The sequence below is a fragment of the Eubalaena glacialis genome, chromosome 14, assembly GCF_028564815.1.
Source record: "Eubalaena glacialis isolate mEubGla1 chromosome 14, mEubGla1.1.hap2.+ XY, whole genome shotgun sequence".
NCBI lineage: Eukaryota > Metazoa > Chordata > Mammalia > Artiodactyla > Balaenidae > Eubalaena > Eubalaena glacialis.
The window spans coordinates 36,053,989-36,072,892 of record NC_083729.1 but is presented as its reverse complement, the minus strand read 5'-3'; the positions used below and the strand labels follow the sequence as shown (position 1 = coordinate 36,072,892).

Below are 18,904 nucleotides of genomic sequence, written 5' to 3'. Positions count from 1 at the left end.
AAAAGATGGAAACAACCCAAATGTCCATCAACTGATTCATGAATGGGTAAACAAAATATGGTATATCTATATAATGGAATATTTTTCAGCCATAAAAAGTAATGAAGTACTGATACATACATCCTACAGCGTGGATGAGCCCTGAAAACATGCTGAGTGAAAGAAGCCAGTCACAAAAGACCACATATTGTATGATTCAATTTTTTAACCATTTTTTATTAAAGTATAGTTAATTTTGATTCAGTTATATATATATATATATATATATATATATATATATATATACTTTTTCACATTCTTTTCCATTATAGGTTAGTACAAGATACTGAATATAGTTCCCTGTGCTATACAGTAAGTCCTTGTTGTTTATCTATTTTATATACAGTAGTGTGTATATGTTAATCCCAGACTCCTAATTTATCTCCCCTTGCCCAGCCACCATCCCCTTTGGTTACCGTAAGTTTGTTTTCTATGTCTGTGAGTCTATTTCTGCTTTGTAGATAAGTTCATTTATATTATTTTTTTAGATTCCACATATAAGAGATATCATATGATATTTATCTTTGTCTGACTTACTTCACTTAGTATGATAATCTCTAGGTCCGTCCATGTTGCTGCAAATGGCATTATTTCATTCTTTTTTATGGCTGACTAATAGTCCATTGTGTATATATGCCACATCTTCTTTATCCATGGGTAAAGTTGATGGATACTTAGGTTGCTTCCATGTCTTGGCTATTGTAGATAGTGCCACTGTGCACATTGGTGTAGCATGTGTCTTTTCAAATTCGTGTTTTCTCCGGATATATGCCCAGGAGTGGGATTGCAGGATCATATGGTAGTTCTATTTTTAGTTTTTTAAGGAACCTCCAAAGTGTTCTCCATAGTGGCTGCACCAATTTACATTCCCACCAACAGTGTAGGGGAGGGTTCCCTTTTCTCCACACCTGCTCCAGCATTTATTGTTTGTAGACTTTTTAATGACGGCCATTCTTACTGGTATGAAATGATACCTCATTGTAGTTTTGATTTGCATTTCTCTAATAATTAGTGGTTTTGACCATCTTTTCATGTGCCTGTTGGCCATCTGTATGATTCAGTTTATATGAAATGTGCAGAACGGACAAATCCGTAAAGACAGAAAGTAGATTAACGGTTTAGGGCTGGGCGAGGGGGAGCTGACAGGATGGGGATGATAACTAAAGTATACAGGGCTTCTCTTTTTGGTGATGAAAATGTTCTAAAATTGACTGTGGTGATGGTGGTACACACATATCTGTGAATATACTAAAAATCATTGAATTATGTATTTAAATGGGTAAATTATATGGTATGTGAATTGTATCTCAATAAAGCTGTTACTATAAAGAAACAGCAATAGGGCTTTGTTTAAACAATACTGTTAGTTAGGATGCTGCTTTAAATGTGACAGAAACTCAAAAATACAGTGGCTTAAACCAGAGAGAAGCAGTCCAAAGCAGATAGTAGCTTGACATTATTGGGCTCCCAGGCCCTTCTACCTTGTTGTTCTGCTGTCCTTAACGTGGCTTCCATCTTCTGGTCCCAGATAGTTGCTCCAGCTCCCATCATCTTGTCCTTGTTCAAATAGCAGGACAGAGAAACCCAAGAAGTGAAGGTCACACGTATTTCCTTACATATGACCTGAAATTGCACAGATACCACTTTTAATGGCATCCCATTCGTCAGAACTTAATCACGTTACTCCCCAATGCAAGGGAGCCTGGGAAACACATATGTAGCTCATCCCTGATTCTATGTCTGCCCATGTCACATCTTCTGAACTGCTGTATGTACACTTTGTACTTTTAGACCAGGGACTTGGTGGCCCCCAACCTGAAGCAGTGGGTTCAGTTGGTCCTCTCTTCTTGTGGAGATCATCTTCCCACCGAGTCCAGGCTGGCCGCTGCTGAAGTTCTCACCAGCACTGCACCATTTTTCCTCACCAACCCCCATCCCATTCTTGGTAAGTGCGCTGAGCCGCTGTTGGGTGGGGGGTGGGAGGGAGGTATCCATCGTACCAAATGCACTAAAAGCGTGAATAGATGCTCTAGGTTAAAAAAAGAAGGGAAGATGAAAGATGACAGCGTACACCATACCTTTACATCTTTCAAAGATCTTCCCACCCTCTCACTCTCCTACTCTAATCACTTTTCACCAACAGCCTCTTTTTTTTTAAAATATAAATTTATTTATTTATTTTTATTTTTGGTGGCCTTGGGTCTTTGTTGCTGCGCGCGGGCTTCTCTCTAGTTGCGGCGCGTGGGCTTCTCATTGGGTGGCTTCTCTTGTTGCAGAGCAAGGGGTCTAGGCTCACAGGCTTCAGTAGTTGTGGCACGCGGGCTCAGTAGTTGTGGCACACGGGCTTAGTTGCTCCGCGGCATGTGAGATCTTCCCGGACCAGGGCTCGAACCCATGTCCCCTGCATTGGCAGGCGGATTCTTAACCACTGCACCACCAGGGAAGCCCCACCAACAGCCTCTTAATTGGCCTCTTTTCCTTCTGTCTTGTCCCCCAAGCCATTCTCCTTATGCTTCCAAAAGCCTCTGTGGTCTTTCTGAAATACAGATCTGATCATTTTCCTCCACTGCTTAAAGCCTTTGAGTGGGTGCCCATTGCCTTCAGGATAAAACCTAAATGCTCTTTAGCCTGGCTCAGAAGGCCCTTCCTCTTCTGTGCCCTGCCTGCTTCTCCCTCCTCACTGGCCACCACTCCCCATGCGTCATCAGCGGGGAGCAGTTCTCTAAACAAACTGCTGCTTGACTGACTCCTGTTTGTCTTTCAAGACTCAGCCTAACCATCACCTCTTCCAGGAAGCCTGTTGCAGTGACCTTGGTGAGAAATAAATGGGACAGAGTGAAGTGTGGCCTTGAGGAAGAAGAAAGGCCAGGCTCGAAGGCATTTAGGAAGTAGAATCAGCAGGACTTGATGTTGAGGTTAACATAAAGGGAACATTCAAGGATGACTTCCAGGCTTCTGGCTTAAGGGACTAGGAAGACTGCTGGTTCCTTTCACTGAAAGTAGTTTTAAGCTTAAGGCATCTTTGGACTTCCCTGGTGGTCCAGTGGTTAAGACTCTGTGCTTGCACTGCAGGGGGCACAGGTTCAATCCCTGGTTGGGGAAGATCCTGCATGCCGCGCAGCGTGGCCAAAAAATAAAATAAAAAAAGTTTAAGGCATCTTTGGGAAGTAAAGGTAGAGATATTTTGAAATCAAATAGATGTACAGCTCCAACCATATTCTCTACATTCATGTCTCTTTCCTCACTGCCACCCTCTGTCCTTCAAGAGTAATAATTAGGAAAGAGCATCATATCAATGGTGGTTGAGAAAACCAACCTTTAGGAAACCCAAAGGAATTGAAAAACCATAGGGGTTTTTGTTTTAACTTAAAAAAATTTTTTTAAATTGTAGTGTTTTGTTTTAAGCATAGGGTTTAATAAAAGGAAAACTCAGGACCCAAAGCCACGTCTGAGTCCTGACCCTGCACTCTCCTGCCATCTTACCCCCATATTAACCATGCTGGGATTCTCTTCCATCCATTACGGGAATTCTGTTTTTGTTCTCCTCTTCCATGCCCAGCCCTGGAGAATAAATCATGGTCCCTGCATCCAGGGAGCTTTCAGTGTAGTTGTGGAGAAAAGGTTTACAGAATAAAGAAAAGAACTGCGTTTTCAGATGGTGAGATTCAAATTTTAAGTGTTATTGGAGTTCAGACCAATCAAGTGTCTCATGTCTCTGGATCTCTCTGAGAAACAGTTGTCTTTGGTATCTTCATAAATCTTTCTTCTAAGTCAGCGGTCCCCAACCTTTTTGGCACCAGGGACTGGTTTCGTGGAAGACAGTTTTTCCACGGACGGGGGCGGGGTGGGGAAAGGGTTGAGGTGGTAATGCGAGCAGTGGGGCGGGGATGGGGAGCGGCTGATGAAGCTTCGCTTGCTCACCTCCTGCTGTGCAGCCCGATTCCTAACAGGCCGCAGACCCGGGGGTTGGGGACCCCTGTTCTAAGTGACTTTTTGGCATTTTTTCTACACCCAAAGGGGGACTGAAAGGGGACCTGCTACAATTTTGCTTTAATCGTTGGACCCAGAGGAATAAGAGCAGAGGTTTATAAACTTTGATGACACTTCTCAGGGAGGGTAATATCATTTTGCAGCACATTTTCCGGGTGACTTTGGCTGCTCTAACCCTGGTTCATAGCAGGAAAATGTGTGTGGAATAGTGTGGAATTTCTGAGTGAAACTGAGTCCTGGGCAAAAGCCATTGGTTCATCATGAATTGCTGGAGCTGCTCAGGGCACCACAGGCAATGAGGAAGGAGGTCGGCAGTGGCTGGCGGCCTGCAAGAACATGAAAAACAGGGACAGAACTGAGAGGCAAAGGACATAAAGTGCATGGGGACAAGTCAAGGGCAGACCGAAGTCATATAAGGAGAAAGAAAAATTGAAATGGACTAAAGAGGGAAGATTGAGGACCTTAGCGGTATAAGAAAATGTTCAGAAAGGGAAATTTGAAACCCTAGAGAACAATTAGAATGGATAGATTCTGAAAGACTGAGTAAAATTTAAAGCCAGATTTATGACAGACAGGAGAGCACAAACCCCAGAGGGAGCCATTGCTGCTCTCAGTATGACGAGAGCATTGGTGGCTCTGATATTGGGCTCTCTCTGGACAGATGAGGGAGAGGGTGAGCTAAGAGAGCTCTCAGGGCAGGGTTGGTTCCCCGCTGAACGTCAAGGGATGATGAGTGGTGGTCTTCCGCGGCGACCCACCCCACCTGGACAGTATGTGTCCCTCCTTTGAGGCCCTGCCCCCTCTCCCCTCCCTCACGCAGTCCGCCTCCCGTTACACCAGTCCCCTGGGACCTTTCCCTGTGGTGAGTCACAACCACGTGTTTCCAGCCCTGCCTTCTCCTTACCTTGTGTTCTCCACTTGATGTCCCTTTCGGTTGCTCAGGAGCAGACGCTGTCTGTTCCTGGTCTCTGGTCCCCAGCAGCACGATGCACAGGAACTTGATAGGGTCCCTGCCCAGGGGCAATGGCGGTCAGGTCGTGGGCCCTGCATAGACGTGGCACAGGCTGGTTCTTTGCTTTTTTTCAATTCTTGTCCCCCAAAGCATAATCTTGATTGAAACTTTGCTTTCAGAATTTATAAGCTGAAACAGTCACTCAAATTAACACTGGGCTAGTTTCCCCAAAGCACTCTTGATGCATAAAGTTTCATTCTGAGAAGCATGAGTCATTGACTAAGGCCCATTGACAGCTGGGCCTTAGCCAGCCAAGGCTGTACCTTCTAGGGGGCCTTGCCTGGGGCTGGTTGCCTCCAGAAGTGTTTCCTATTCAAAAGGACATTTTCAGACCTGTCCCCTTAGGGTCTTCTCTCTTCTGGCATTTATCTGACTCTCAAGTCTCCCTTCCTTGCAGCACCCACAAAAAAGGAGTAACTGTTGCTCATTCAATACTGGATTTGAAGCAGTATTTGTACCTGCTTGTAAGTTGCATCCTAGGTAATTTGAATTCTTTTTGGCCTTCTTAGGACTGCAAGATACGCTTGCTCTCTGGAAATGTGTCCTCACCTTCCTGCAGAGTGAGGAGCAAGTAATCCGAGATGCAGCCACAGAAACCGTGATGACTGCCATGTCACAGGAAAACACTTGCCAGTCAACAGGTACCTCATTCTTATCTTTCTTCAATGCCTTGTTGCTCTTGGACAGGGGTTGGCACACTTTCTGTAAAGGGCCAGAGAGTGAATATTTTAGGCTTTGTTGGCCATTCAGTCTCTGTCTCAACTCTGCCATTTTAGTGGGAAAGTAGCCATAAACAATAGGAAAACAAGTGTACGTGACTGTGTTCCAATAAAGCTTTATTTACAAAAACAGGTGGCTTCCCAGATTTGATCTGCTAACCACAGTTCGCTGACCCCTGCTCTAGGACATCATAGAGAAAAATTGCTTTCAGAGGTAGAAATGTAGTAAACAGTGCCTTTTGTTAGTTACATTGACATCCTTTTTAAATAAGGCCAAGTCTGGATTTTCTGTGTGGTTACATAATCCAGAGATCTAGATCCATCCTTTTGCTCCTCTGTGCATTTCTACACGTAAAAGAAACAGATGAGTGTAAGTCAAGTTGCTCCTCTTTGTGCCTTGGCTCCTCATTTGGTGGTGACGTTAGCCCAGGGGGCAGGAGGGGAGTGGAAAGAGGAGCAGCCTAGATGGGTAGTTCTGAGCTCATAGCCACTCAGTTCATAATATGAGCCGTTAGAGCCCTGGGCCCTAGTTATCTGTATGCAATGGCAGATGCTGTGGAAGCAAAAGGGAACTCCAGGCTGCAGATGGAAAACGGGCTGCTTGCTGGGTGGAAGGGATGGGGCTAGGTGGAGTAGAAGCAAGGTCACACCTCTGGGCGAATGGCCGTCTGGGAGGGTGACCACTCTGGTGGACTTGGACTCCATGCACTTGGGGCTAGGTGTCAGGAAAGATCTCTGGGTCAGCCATCTCCCAAAGAGAAGTAAGAACACCATTTTGAGACAGGTAGTCACAGGCTGAGCAAAGAAGTTTACCTTAATGGACAGCAGAATGGGAGGGGAAATAGCCATACAGTGTCGGTAACTGATTCGGGCCCCTCATTCCCATGGGTAGGGTTGTGGTCCCTGGAAGCTTCTCCTGGAATGTGCGAACATCCCCCTACCTGAGTCCTCCGTTGTAATGGTCTGGGCACTTTTCTCTACATGTATGGAAGGAGCTGGTGTCTTAATAATCTCCCAGTGATACTACTCCAGGGCACATTTACCCAGGATCAGCTTGTCCTCTCAGTGGGAAAACATTCACATCGGTGCTGCGAGTGCTGTACTAGCAGCCTTCTCCCCATCCCTGTCCTCATACCTAAAATTCTGCCATTAAATGATTCATTCCTTTTTCCAATTGTGCATTTTCCTTAGAAGGACACACGGAGCACCGAGCAAGTGCTCAGTGAGCATTTGGTGGAACGTAACACTCACTAGACTTCTATAGGACCCTCTCACCAAAGATGGGAAAGATCATTTCATGGTGGAATTCATAAGTGGACTTCTTCCCTCCTAATCTTTAGAGTTTTTGCCCTGCTACTTTTATTTCTTTCAAAATTTTTCCAAGTTCATTTATAGTAAAACTATATTACCATGTTCTCCCTCCTTCTGGTTTGAATTTTTTCTCAAGAAATAGAAATCAGTAATTATATATATATATATATATATATATATATATATATATATATATATATATATATATTTAATTAATTAATTAATTATTATTATTTTTTTAGCTGTGTTGGGTCTTCGTTTCGTGCCAGGGCTTTCTCTAGTTTCGGCACGCAGGGGCCACTCTTCATCGCGGTGCGCGGGCCTTTCACTATCGCAGCCTCTCTTGTTGCGGAGCACAGGCTCCAGACGCGCAGGCTCAGTAGTTGTGGCTCACGGGCCTAGTTGCTCCGCGGCATGTGAGATCTTCCCAGACCAGGGCTCGAACCCGTGTCCTCTGCATTGGCAGGCAGATTCTCAACCACTGCGCCACCAGGGAAGCCCAGTAATTATATTTTGAGTGCCTTTTGCGTGTGAAATTCCATGTGTGAAAGCCTCTGAGGGAGTAAGTAATGTAAAAGCCTACTTGTCTATCTTTGTATTCCCTATCTTGGTCCATAAAAGAGAATCTGAGGTGTGAAAAGACAAGAATTCTGTAACAGCTAAATGTAGTATGTTACCCTGGACCAGATCCTGTACTGGAGGGGTGAAAAGCCATACAGGAAATTATTAGAATAGCTGACAATATTGAAATATTGTCTGTAGATTAAAATCAATATTAAATTTCATGAATTTGATAACCATACTATGGTTTTGTAAGAGAATTTTTTTTTTTAAGAGAATATTTTTATGCTTAGGAAATACACAACTGAAATATTAAGGTGGAAAAGGGCACAACGCCTGTGACTTACTCTCAAATGGTTCAGAAAAAAATAACACTATGTGTGGATATAAATAGTAAACACAGATAGGTAGTTGCTGTACTTGCATCTTTTCCATATGTTTAAAATTATTTCAAAATAAAATGTTTTTTAAAAAAACCAAGTCCACAACTAGAAAAGACTAACACAGTATATATTGATAGACCCTCAGGCTGGTTTATCAACTATTCCACCCCCCCGCAGTGTGACTCCTTTCTCCTAAATTATATGAAAACATCCTGCCCGCCCCCCACCTTTTTTTTTTTTTAACTCATTTTGAGTGAATTTTCGCATCCAAAAAATCAAACCCAAGCCGGATACCTCCCATTCAGAGATCTCAGCAGCATGACGTCGCTGTGTGAGGACACTCATTCAGCATGTCCCCGTGTGTTCTCTGTTCTGCCTGATAGCAGTGCTTAAACAGAATCTCTGTAATGCAGCGTGATTTTCTTAGGCAAAAAATGCACATCTTTCTGCTTTAGACTGAAAAGTAACTGAGGATTGAGTATCACCCCCTGATTTTTCACTTTAGTCAGAAGTTTAGCCAGCTGATTCATTAGAACAATATTGTCTTGTTTTGACATCCCTCAAGGATACCAAGCAGCTGATGGTAAGTTTTCACATTCCTTCAGCACACAGGCGTTTTGTAGCATACCCTGCTAATGGTTTGCTCTTTGGTGTTCCAAAGTCCATTATTACTACTGAGTCTTGAATACCTTGAAAATACATGTCATTTCATTAATTTTGTCCTCAAATCAGTGGTTTAAAAAGTGCCACAGTAAAATAATAATATTAAATTATGTTAATATTTAATGTCTTCTTTTTTTTTTTTTTAAGATTTATTGATTGATTGATTGATCGCTGTGTTGGGTCTTTGTTTCTGTGCTAGGGCTTTCTGTAGTTGCGGCAAGCGGGGGCCACTCTTCATCGCGGTGCGCAGGCCTCTTACTATTGTGGCCTCTCTTGTTGCGGAGCACAGGCTCCAGACGCACAGGCTCAGTAGTTGTGGCTCACGGGCCTAGCTGCTCCGCGGCATGTGGGATCTTCCCAGACCAGGGCGCGAACCCGTGTCCCCTGCATTAGCAGGCAGATTCCCAACCACTGCGCCACCCGGGAAGCCCTTAATGTCTTCTTTGAGAAGACTAAATATTGTTAAATTAATTCTTACTTCTCCTCCTAAGAAAGAAATAAATCATGAGGACTCCTTGCCTCTGAGGTCTCATCCTTAAATGAGGGCTGGACGGGGAAGAAAGAGCTTTGTGCTCATACTGACAGCCTGCTGGGGGCGTGGAGAAGATGGAGGTGCATTTTGATTGCGGGGTCTAGGGAGGTTCCTGAGAGTGGAGCTGGCCCAAAGGAAGGGATAAGTGGCACACAAATGAGAGCATTTCAACACGGAAGGAAAAGCCGGAGCCAAACATGGAGTTGGGGGTAACTTGGGAGCTGATTGGGGAGCAGCAAGTGGACTTGTGTGGCCAGAACATAGGCTGAGGCCAGGGGAGTGGAGCAGGAGGCAAAGCTGGAAAGGCGGGCGTGGCCACACTTGGGATGGCTTTGAATGCCAAGCCAAGGACCTCCTCTTATAGGTGAAGGGAGGCTGGAGAGGGTTTCAAACAGAGGAGTAATGTTGCCAGGAACGTGGGTTTGAGGAGCTCTTTCTGGCAGCCGTGCATGAGATGGATCAGGGCTGGGGGTGAGTCAGTGGAGGTGAGTCAGGAGATCAACTGGGAGCTGGTAGCAAGAGTCCTCATGAGCCGCCATCAGTGGTGATGGGGTGGAGAGAGCATGGGGTAGACTCAAGAGGATTTGGGGGCTGTGCTTGTGGGCGGTGGGAGAGAAGGGAAAGCAGAGATGACCTCAAGGTTTCAAACCTGTGAGGTATCTAGGGGAAACACCTCGACCTGCCTCTGGCACTGACATAGCAGTTGGGCTATCGCGTTCCAGGAAGTGAAACTTCCTGGAATTGGGAAAGGCACTTAGAGGCCACAGGTCACTGTGATCTGGGACAGAATATTCCTTAGGCCTTGGAGAGCTCAGCAATGGAAACTGAGAGGGCAAAGGGGGAGCTTTATCTGCTGGAGGAACAGAGTGCGCTGTCCAGCTCTGTCCTGCCCTCTCCAGCACACGGCGCAGTGCCCCTGGGAGCCCCCGGCAAGCCGTCACAGGGCAGCTGCAGGTGCTGGTAGCTCTGGCTAGAAACCATGGAAGGGGCAAGCATGAAACCAGTCGCTGTGCACACGGCTGGCGTTAGGTGGAGATTTGTGGTGTGAATTAGTTAATGATCCTGGAAGGTCCAGAGGAAATAACTCAGTGTTTAGATCGCCCTTGTGAGGATGGATTTGTTGTTCACCTTCTTGCCTGCCGAGTTCTTCTGCTGTCCTGCATGTGCGCCACCCAACGTGGTCACCTGGGAGGTGGAACTCATAGGCTATTAACAACCCTCTGAGCACCCCTGAGGCCCCTTCAGCTTTAGATGGGAGGAAGCCCCAGCAGCGGGACCCTCCCTGCCCCTCCCCTCCCCTCTGTGCCAGTCACAGCACGCTAAGAGGGACAGAAGAAATGGCACATCTAGGGCTCAAGAGGAGGGGATTGAAGTTCACAGCCAGGAAGAGACGGTGTACGGGCAGGACTCCAGGTGGGGCGCCACCTCTCTCCTGCCCCTGCTCTGACTTGACTTCAAGCCTTGAAATGCTCTGGAAAGAGCTCTCGTTTCAAGAGCAGGAGACACTCAAGGCCGTAGCTCGGCCGCTCCCACTTCCCCGGGCTCTCCCACTTCTGCCTGAGCAGCTCGCTCACATCTGTCTTACAGACTCATATATCAGGATTTCACATCAGAGCTCACTTGAACAAGGGCTTCCGTGTGAGGGAAAAAACCAACCTGGACACTATTTAAATTTAAATCACTAGCTTTGTGTGATTCTCAAGTGAGGCAGACAGAGTTCTGGGTGGAAGCAACAGGAGAGGCCCCTGTGAAGGTACGAATTTTAACAGCCTGTTTAGGAGGAGGAGAGGATGAAAAAGCACCTTTAAAAAAAGCAACCCACCCAAAGGTCTAGAAGATGGCCAGAATTCAGCAATTTGGGGTTATTCTCTAGCCTTTCTTTTAAAAATTGTATTGAAGTATAGTTGATTTATAATGTTGTGCTAATTTCTGCTGCACAGCAAAATGATTATCGAGTTATACATACATATATTCTTTTCCATTATGGTTTATCACAGGATACTGAATATCGTTCCCTGTGCTGTACAGTAGGACCTTGTTGTTTATCCATCCTATATATAATAGTTGGCATCTGCATAGCCTCTCTTTTATGTAGAACCCTTTGTCTCTGTTACAGGGTCTCTGTTGGGTCTAACTCGATAAGCTAGTGTCAGACTTGAGGACTCCAGAGTAAGAGGATGGAAGGCTCTGACCTGAGGGGTCCCGCAGAGATGGCTCAATCTGGAGGCCCTCGGGCGGAACCCTGCGTGCTCACCTTGCGGAGCTGGGGGCTCTCTGAGCAGGAGGAGATGGGTGGGAGGGGCTGCCGGCAGGCAGGGGGCTGTTAGCCTTCTGAAGCCCCTTCCTCCAGCACTGCACCCTCTCCAGCTCGGGATCTCCCTCCCTCCCTCCTCTTCCAGCTTCATCCAGCGTTTGCCGCCTGATTCAGGAGGCCTCCTCCCTTTCCCCGTTTCCGTTTATGAGATTCAAAGAAACTTTCTAATACCCAACAGTCGCTTTAGTTGTTGCAGGATAAGAGAGAGAAGCCAGTTAACAAGGAATTTTAAGGGGGGCCCAGACCTCAAATCACTGTCAGTGTTTAGGTTCAAGAAGGATGACTTCTTGGTAGAAACTTTTTTTATTTAGCTATAATTGACATAAAAGGTAGAAACTTTCTAATGAAGAGAATGTAAAAGACTTTTAAGAAAGAAGGACAGATACAGCAGGGGAGAGAGAAGCGAGCGCACATGTCCTCACACGTGTGAGCGATGGGTGGTGGTTTTCCTTGGAGTACTGGCTCCAGGGAATTCCGCTCCCGGCCTCCCACCACGCCCAGCCCACCACAAAGAATCATAAAACTTCTGCTCATTCTGCCAGATACAAATGTTCAGTGGTGACACATTAAATCCCACCTTCTCTACGATGGCCCTACCCTCCAGGATCTCTCGTTTTTCTGAACCCCTGCAGCATTTGTTTATAAATAGCCCTTGATTTTCTACTCTTTTATTATTTTCTCCTCCATATGCTTTATTTAGTTTTATCTTCCCAACTATCCTGTGAGCTTAGAGACTGTCTTCTATTAGGTACACAGTAGGTGCTCAGTGGGCATTGATGGGCTGATCTTCCACCACAGTAGGCCGCTTAACAGTCAGTAATAGTCTGTCAGTCCCGAGTTCCCCAAGGAGATTAGAGTGCCCTTTGAAACAACAAAGCTCCAAAACAGGCAGACTGACCCTCCCTGCTAGAACTGGCCCAGGGGGCCGTGGTGTTCATTGATTCGGACAAACTGGAAAGACCGTCCTTCTGAGCGACTCACTGTATGGGGCTTGTGGGATAAGAGTTGGTAACCCTGCCGCACTATTTGGTCCTTCCTCACTCATACCACTCGGGTCTGCGTCTCAGACTGCAGGGCCAGAGAGCCAGCCCGGGGCTGTGGGCCGCGGCCCTGGGGTAACCAGGAGACACTTCAAGAGCCTCCATGCTCTGCACCAGGACCCACAGAGACTCTGGAATAGTGATGGAGCTTAGCAGGGAGGCGGAAGAGGGGAAGCAGGAGCAAAATGTAGCAAAATTGAGACTAGAGGTTAGAGAACAGGGCAGGAGGCAGGTGGCATTGTGGGGCTAAGTGGAAACAGTCATATAGCGGGGCAAGGTGAGGAAGAAGAGCGCAGACGCCTGGTCAATTTCCCCCCAGATGCATTCCTCCCTCTGCCAGACACCCCCCACCCCTCACAGACACACACCCCGTCATCACCACACAGAGCCCGAGGGACAGCATGAGAGTGTGAACACAGCTCCCACGCTCCAGCCCTTGACCAAGCAGGGAGGGAGGTTGGGTCACTGTGACATTACACAGCAGCCCGGCGGTGACTGCCCCGTCAGCAAAGCCCCAGGCCTGTGGGCTTCATGCTGAGTTGCAGATGGTTGCATCCCCGGAACCTCCAGAGCTGCCCACCAAGTCCTTCTGCCGCACCAGCCACGTGCCCAGCGGAAGGCACTGCGCTTCTCCCAGTTCCTGCGAGTTCACAGGGTCAGGTCCTCCAGGTCTGGCCTCACTCCTCCCTCTGCCTTCCAAGAGCTTCTTTCCTAATCTGCTCAGATACACTGTCTCCAAGGTGTCTTTTCTGTTCTGAGGTACCAGAGCCTGGCCCCAGCCTCCATTTTAGACGGCCTTTAAGCTCCGTGAGTATAATCTCATGGGCATATACCAAGTACCTTTTTCTGGAGAAGAGTGACCACCACACTAGAATTCCCGTCATAACTGCCTCCAAGCCTGACCTAAATGCCCCTGGGGACAAGCTAAACTTACTTGCCTCTCTCATTTCTTTGTGCCTATTTTTAAATTCTAAATTGTTTTCTCACTCCTCCTCTTACTCTTACCTAGATAAACCACAGGTTTTTCTTTTACTACTTAAGTATGAGGCAAAAAGTGGTGACATCACGCATATTCATTCATTCATTCATTCAACAGGTATTTACAAAGTGTCTGTCCACAAGTCTTGTTTCATGTGCTAGTTCAGGCCACCAGCATCTCTCACCTGGACTTCTGTGAAAACCTGCAGCCTGCTCTTCCTGCCTCTGCTCTAGTCTGCCTGCAGTCCAGTCCCTGTAGCTGTTGAAGGGCCTTTCTTAGGGAACAGATCCGACGATGTTGCTCTCCTCCTCAGACCTCTCCCTTGGCTTCCCTTCTTTCTCAGAGTAAAACTCAACTCCTGAAGTAACAGATAAGGCCCTCCCGACCTTACCCCTGCCTCTCTCTCCAGCCTCAGCCCCTGCTACGCACTCTCCCTCTCTCTCGGCTCCAGCACTCCAGCCTTTTTTGGGGTTCTCCAGCTCACCAAGCCTCAGGGTCTTTGCACTAGCTGGGCCTGCTGTTTGGAATGGTCTCCCCTGGTCCCACACAGCTGCCTCCTTGTCATTTCAAATCTCAGCTTCAGTGTCATGTCCATAGAAACGACTTGACCACCCAGTTTACAGTAGCTGCTCGTTTACTATTACTTCACCCTGCTGGTTTCATTCTCTGCATAGTCCTTTGACTATCTTATTATTTTACTGCTTATTTAATTCGTTATTTGTCTCCCTCCACCAGAATAAAAATTCCAGGAATGTAGGACTTTTGTCTGCTTTGCTTGTTACTGTATTCCCAGAACCTGGTACATAATAGGTGCTCAACAGGAATCACTACTGGATGATCGACAGAATGAAGGAATGGGGGAACGTATCAATCATGGTAGTTAAACCCAATAGAGATTAGTGTTTTTAGAAACAACCGAAGGCAGAAGAGGTGGAGCTGTGTGGATTCTCTGCTGTGAAATTGCCCAGAGGTGGTGGATCCTTGTTAGGGCGGGTTAAATCAGCTCCCTTAGGCCCACCTCTTCCCAGAGACCCTAATTCAACCAGGAGCTGATTGAGCATCTACTCAGGCAAGGCCGCAATGGCGGGTCCTAGACTAACTCCCCCTCTCCCTTCCGTTCCTTCCTGTCGCTGCTGGATGGAATTTCTTGAGCAAGGGTTTCATCCACGGGGGCCCCTGGGTCTAGCGTGGGGCTGGCCCTGGGAAGTGCCCAGCCGGGGAAACCTTTCAGTTGTTCATCATGCCCTGGTCACGGGGCTGGGACCAGTGCCGAATGAGTCCGTCTGGAAGGCAAAGGTTGGTGGCTGCAACTCTGAGAATGGGGGCCCCTTCCTCCTGGGGCCCTTGCCTCGCTGTCTCTTCCCCACTCTTTGTAGGCCGGGGCGGGGTAGGGAGAAGGAGAACATTTCCCTCTGGAGGCTCCTGCTTCATTTTACCTCTTTTGATCCTCACAGCCACTCTATGAGATATTTTACTGTCTTTTCCATTTAAATATGGATAACCTGGAATTCAGAGAATTGTTGTCGTTTTTGTTTGGTTTGGTTTGGTTTGGTTTGGTTTTAGGCTGCGCCGTGCGGTATGTGGGATCTTAATACCCCGACCAGGGATCGAACCCGTGCCCCCTGCATTGGGAATGCAGAGTCTTCACCCCTGGACCGCCAGGGAAGTCCCCTGAGATTCAGAGAGTTGAAGTAGCAGACCCCAGGTCTTGTGGGAGATGAGTGTCAAGCTGGAATTGGAGCTCAGGTTCCTGTGGTGACAAAGGCTTTGCACTGTCAACGCCTCTTCTAAGACAGGAAAAGGAGTCCAAACCCAGCCTCTACGTTTGGAACCTAGGAGTTAATAGAAAGGGGACATTGAGGGTCCTCTAAACTCTGCTGTGTTTAAAAAGAAGACACTGAAATCATAACCCAAGAAAATGGATTGGAGACCCAAGAGTTCAGATACACAGAACTTGTCCTGAAGAAGGGAATAGAAGTTGCCGTGGCTGGGGCAGTTGCAGCCAGAAGTGACTGGAGGTCCTGTGTGAAGGCTGAGTGTGTCCCCATTTTCCAGTCCTTCCTAGAGAAAGAGAATCACACGACCGGGGGGTTTTAGAGCCTCTGCTTTATAGATGGGGAAACTGAAGCCCAGGAAAGGTAAATGATTTCCCCAGAGTCACATAATTAGTGGGGAAATGAGGCCTAAAACACAGGCCCCCTGAGACACAGAACAGCACTTCTCTCCACTGCTCCCCAAGCCTCGATTTACAGAAAGGAAGTGACAGAAATGTCGGGTGCCCACTGAGAATAATCCAGACTCCTGGGTTGGAGAGAACCCATGGGGGGTGAGATCGGTGCTGTGGGGTAAGGCAGATTCCCTGGAAGAGAGGGCTTGGAGGAACTCCACCATCACAGGGGTGGGAAGAACAGAGTGTTCTATGAAACCAGGCATCTCCCAGCAATAAAACCACACCCTGCAGTCAGCCCTGAAATTCCACGGCCTTGCTCCCTTCCGGGCCTTCTCCCAGGGCCATCTGAATGTCCATCTATATTGTTAGTAGGGTTCCAGGGGAGGAAACACAAGAAGTTAGGAATTGTGATTCTAACTCCCAAGCAGACCCCTGGCATTGCCTGGGCAGAGAGCACGGGAAAATGGCTGTTGAAGGAAAGTAGCTAAGTAGGAATTAGTTCTCTATTTTCTCATTTATTCCTTCAAAACTAGGATGCTTGATCAAGGCAGGAGCCCCCCACCCCAGCTTCAGTGGACTAACCCAGCGGAGCCCCAGTTACCATGTACCCAGCGCCCTTCCCATCAGTCGCTGTCCCAGGAAGCCTGGGCCCCTGACGTTCACCTGCATCTCAGCGAGTGCGGCACTGGCAGCCGACCCACCTGACGTGCAGAAGCGGATGCAAACTAATGCTCCTGTTAAATCTGGGAGCAGGTTGCTGCCTCCACAGAGTACCCCACCTGGGCCTGGTTGCTAGGGTGATGGGATTGTTTACATGGCCTCCTGGTGACTAAGCCTCAGAGAGACAACAGCAGGCTCCTCTCAAGGAAATGAGGGTCATCTTTGCATCATTTTGCCTCCCCTGTTGCTGCTCGTGCTCCCTGGGTCCAAGGTGATGGCCCCACTGGTGACGGTGAGCCCACAGTCTGGGGCTCAGGCCATCTGGCGCTGGCGTGGCTGCAGGGTTTCATCTTCCCGCTTCGTCAGGACGAGCCCAGTGCCCGGTGATCCTCATTGCCCTGCTCGTGGCCTCAACTCTCCTCTTCTGTGCTTTCCTTTCTGACCTCAGGAGCTGCCACTTTCCCCCGAGAGGCTGTGTCAGGATGTAGGATTCCTCTGTGCACTAGTGTGAGCAGTCTTCCCTTTTGAACCTAAGCCAGTTTCAAGAGTTGGGGTCACTTCTCTGTCAGGGATGAGCAGAGATGGGCCCCCATCCCCATTTACCCCTGGGCTGGTTAGGATGACTGAGGCCAGCAGCTGGCCAGCAGCACCCCCAGGCCCCCAGCTTCGGGCCTGACTCCCTCTCCCTCCCACTCCCTCCCACTCCCTCCATCCACACCTGTCATTGGCACTGACCCGTGCCCTTGCCCGCCGAGTCCACTCACCTACAGACCTGCCAGAGGACTGACCACCTTCCTCCAGCCCCAGCAACCAAAGCATCGTCAAACCTGGACTCTTACAACATAGCTACTGCCTGAGAAATCACATCTGGCCACCACACTAGCCCCTCATTCTTCAGCATCCTGTCAGAGACCTGTAAGGCCCTCATCTTGCCCACGGAACCCTCCAGCCCCGTTCTCAAGTCTCTCAGAGTGACAGCCTGGGCTTCCTCTTTCCTACTGCTCTTTTGTGACTACAAGAATCCACACGGCAGGAGCTAACACAGAACAGAAGGGGAGGCGCTCTGATGGTGATGGCATCGCAGGGAGCATTTTTATCCGTGTGCGTGTGGGGGGTGTGTGTGTGTGTACATTTAGATAATGTGTAGGTGTGTGTGTTATAAATCCATATGCCTTTCAGGGTGGAGAATACACAGAAGCAGTTTGGATGTGAGTGTACAGAGGGGTGTTCTGAGGAGAGTGGGATTTTAGGAGAATATGCTCTGGCCAGTTTACTGATGTATCAGGATTAAGGAAGGTAAGAAATGTTCCCCGTAACATCTAAATGAGGAACTCCTCACTGTAGTTCAGTAATTCAGCTTTTCCAAAGTGACTTCTTGTGAGGTTCGTCCATAGGAGCAAAGGCAGAGAGCATCAGGTGAGAACAGAGACAAAGGTTGGCCTTGCCAGCGGCTCGCCTCCTCTGTCTCTTCCCCTCTCTCTGCCTCTCTCTCTCTTCCTCTCTCTCACATTCTATTTCCCTCTTCACCCTCCCCCCACCTCCAGCTGAAGTACTCAAGTTACAGGAGTACAATTAAGGATCTTACTTTGGGGCCTATCTTGAAATGGACTTTCTGTAGTATTTTCTTGGGGCTTCAGACATGAGACAGCTGATGTTTTAGCCTGGGTATAGATTTGGCACCTGTAACAGACCCAAGTGAAAAGTGGCCTAAATGAGTTAGTGGCTTGTCTCTCCGTCCTCACACAAAGGCTCAGTGGACAGCTGTGATGCTCCACAATCACCAGGGACCCACAGCTCCCTTCTTGGTGTGCTGCCGTTTTCAATAGGCACCATCCCTATGATGGTCCAAGGTGGCAGTTCCAGCTCCCACCGCCATATCCACAAGCCTGTGAGCGGGAGAGACAGAGGGGAGTTACATATGCCACTTCCAGTGGTCCCTCATCAGCCAGGACTTAGTCGTGTGCCACACAGCTCAGCATAGGAGGCTCGGAAATATGACGTGTGTGCAGCTAGAAGGTCTATTTCTATGTAAGGAGGGAAAAATTGATTCGGGGAGATTCATGTCTTGCCATTTCCCATCTTCTTGTTTTCATACAGGTACTAATTACTGAGTTCCTGGAAAGTTCTGGTTGCTTGCTAATAGCTAGGGACTCAGACATAATTAACATAGAGCCTCTGGCCTTAAGCTGTTGGGAGTTTACCCTCTCAGGTGTTATTTTACCTAAAATCAACAGGTTTCCCTTTATTTGCATCCAAATTATTTTTTTTAGTAACTCATGTGGCCAATTTTGTAAGAAAAGGAGGTAATCAATAATCAACACTAAGAATTTTAATCTAAAATTTTTCATTGACTTGATAAGTTTAGTTGCTTATCTCTATTACATTTCTTAGGAACACACATCACCCAAACTGCAAACAAACTTTAGTAGGAAACAAGATTGCAAGCCTTGCAATGGTATTACCCATAGCCAGAATTTACTAGAAAGATATCTCTTTAATGGGGAGGCCACACTTGGAAGAGACCCAAGAAT

General features: G+C 47.6%; 1 protein-coding gene and 1 non-coding gene across 3 annotated transcripts in view; both read left to right on the top strand.

Annotated features, from left to right (window-relative positions):
• Positions 1 to 18,904, top strand: part of THADA (THADA armadillo repeat containing) — a 318,246-nt gene that overhangs the window by 264,113 nt on the left and 35,229 nt on the right. For both annotated transcript variants that reach the window (XM_061210468.1, XM_061210467.1), the window contains exons 35-36: positions 1,831 to 1,984; positions 5,551 to 5,682. In XM_061210468.1, coding sequence (XP_061066451.1) covers positions 1,831 to 1,984; positions 5,551 to 5,682 — 286 coding nt within the window. The remainder of the gene's footprint in view (positions 1 to 1,830; positions 1,985 to 5,550; positions 5,683 to 18,904) is intronic.
• TRNAA-UGC (transfer RNA alanine (anticodon UGC)) lies at positions 3,069 to 3,141 on the top strand. The gene has a single exon. It is a non-coding gene; the product is annotated as a tRNA-Ala (tRNA).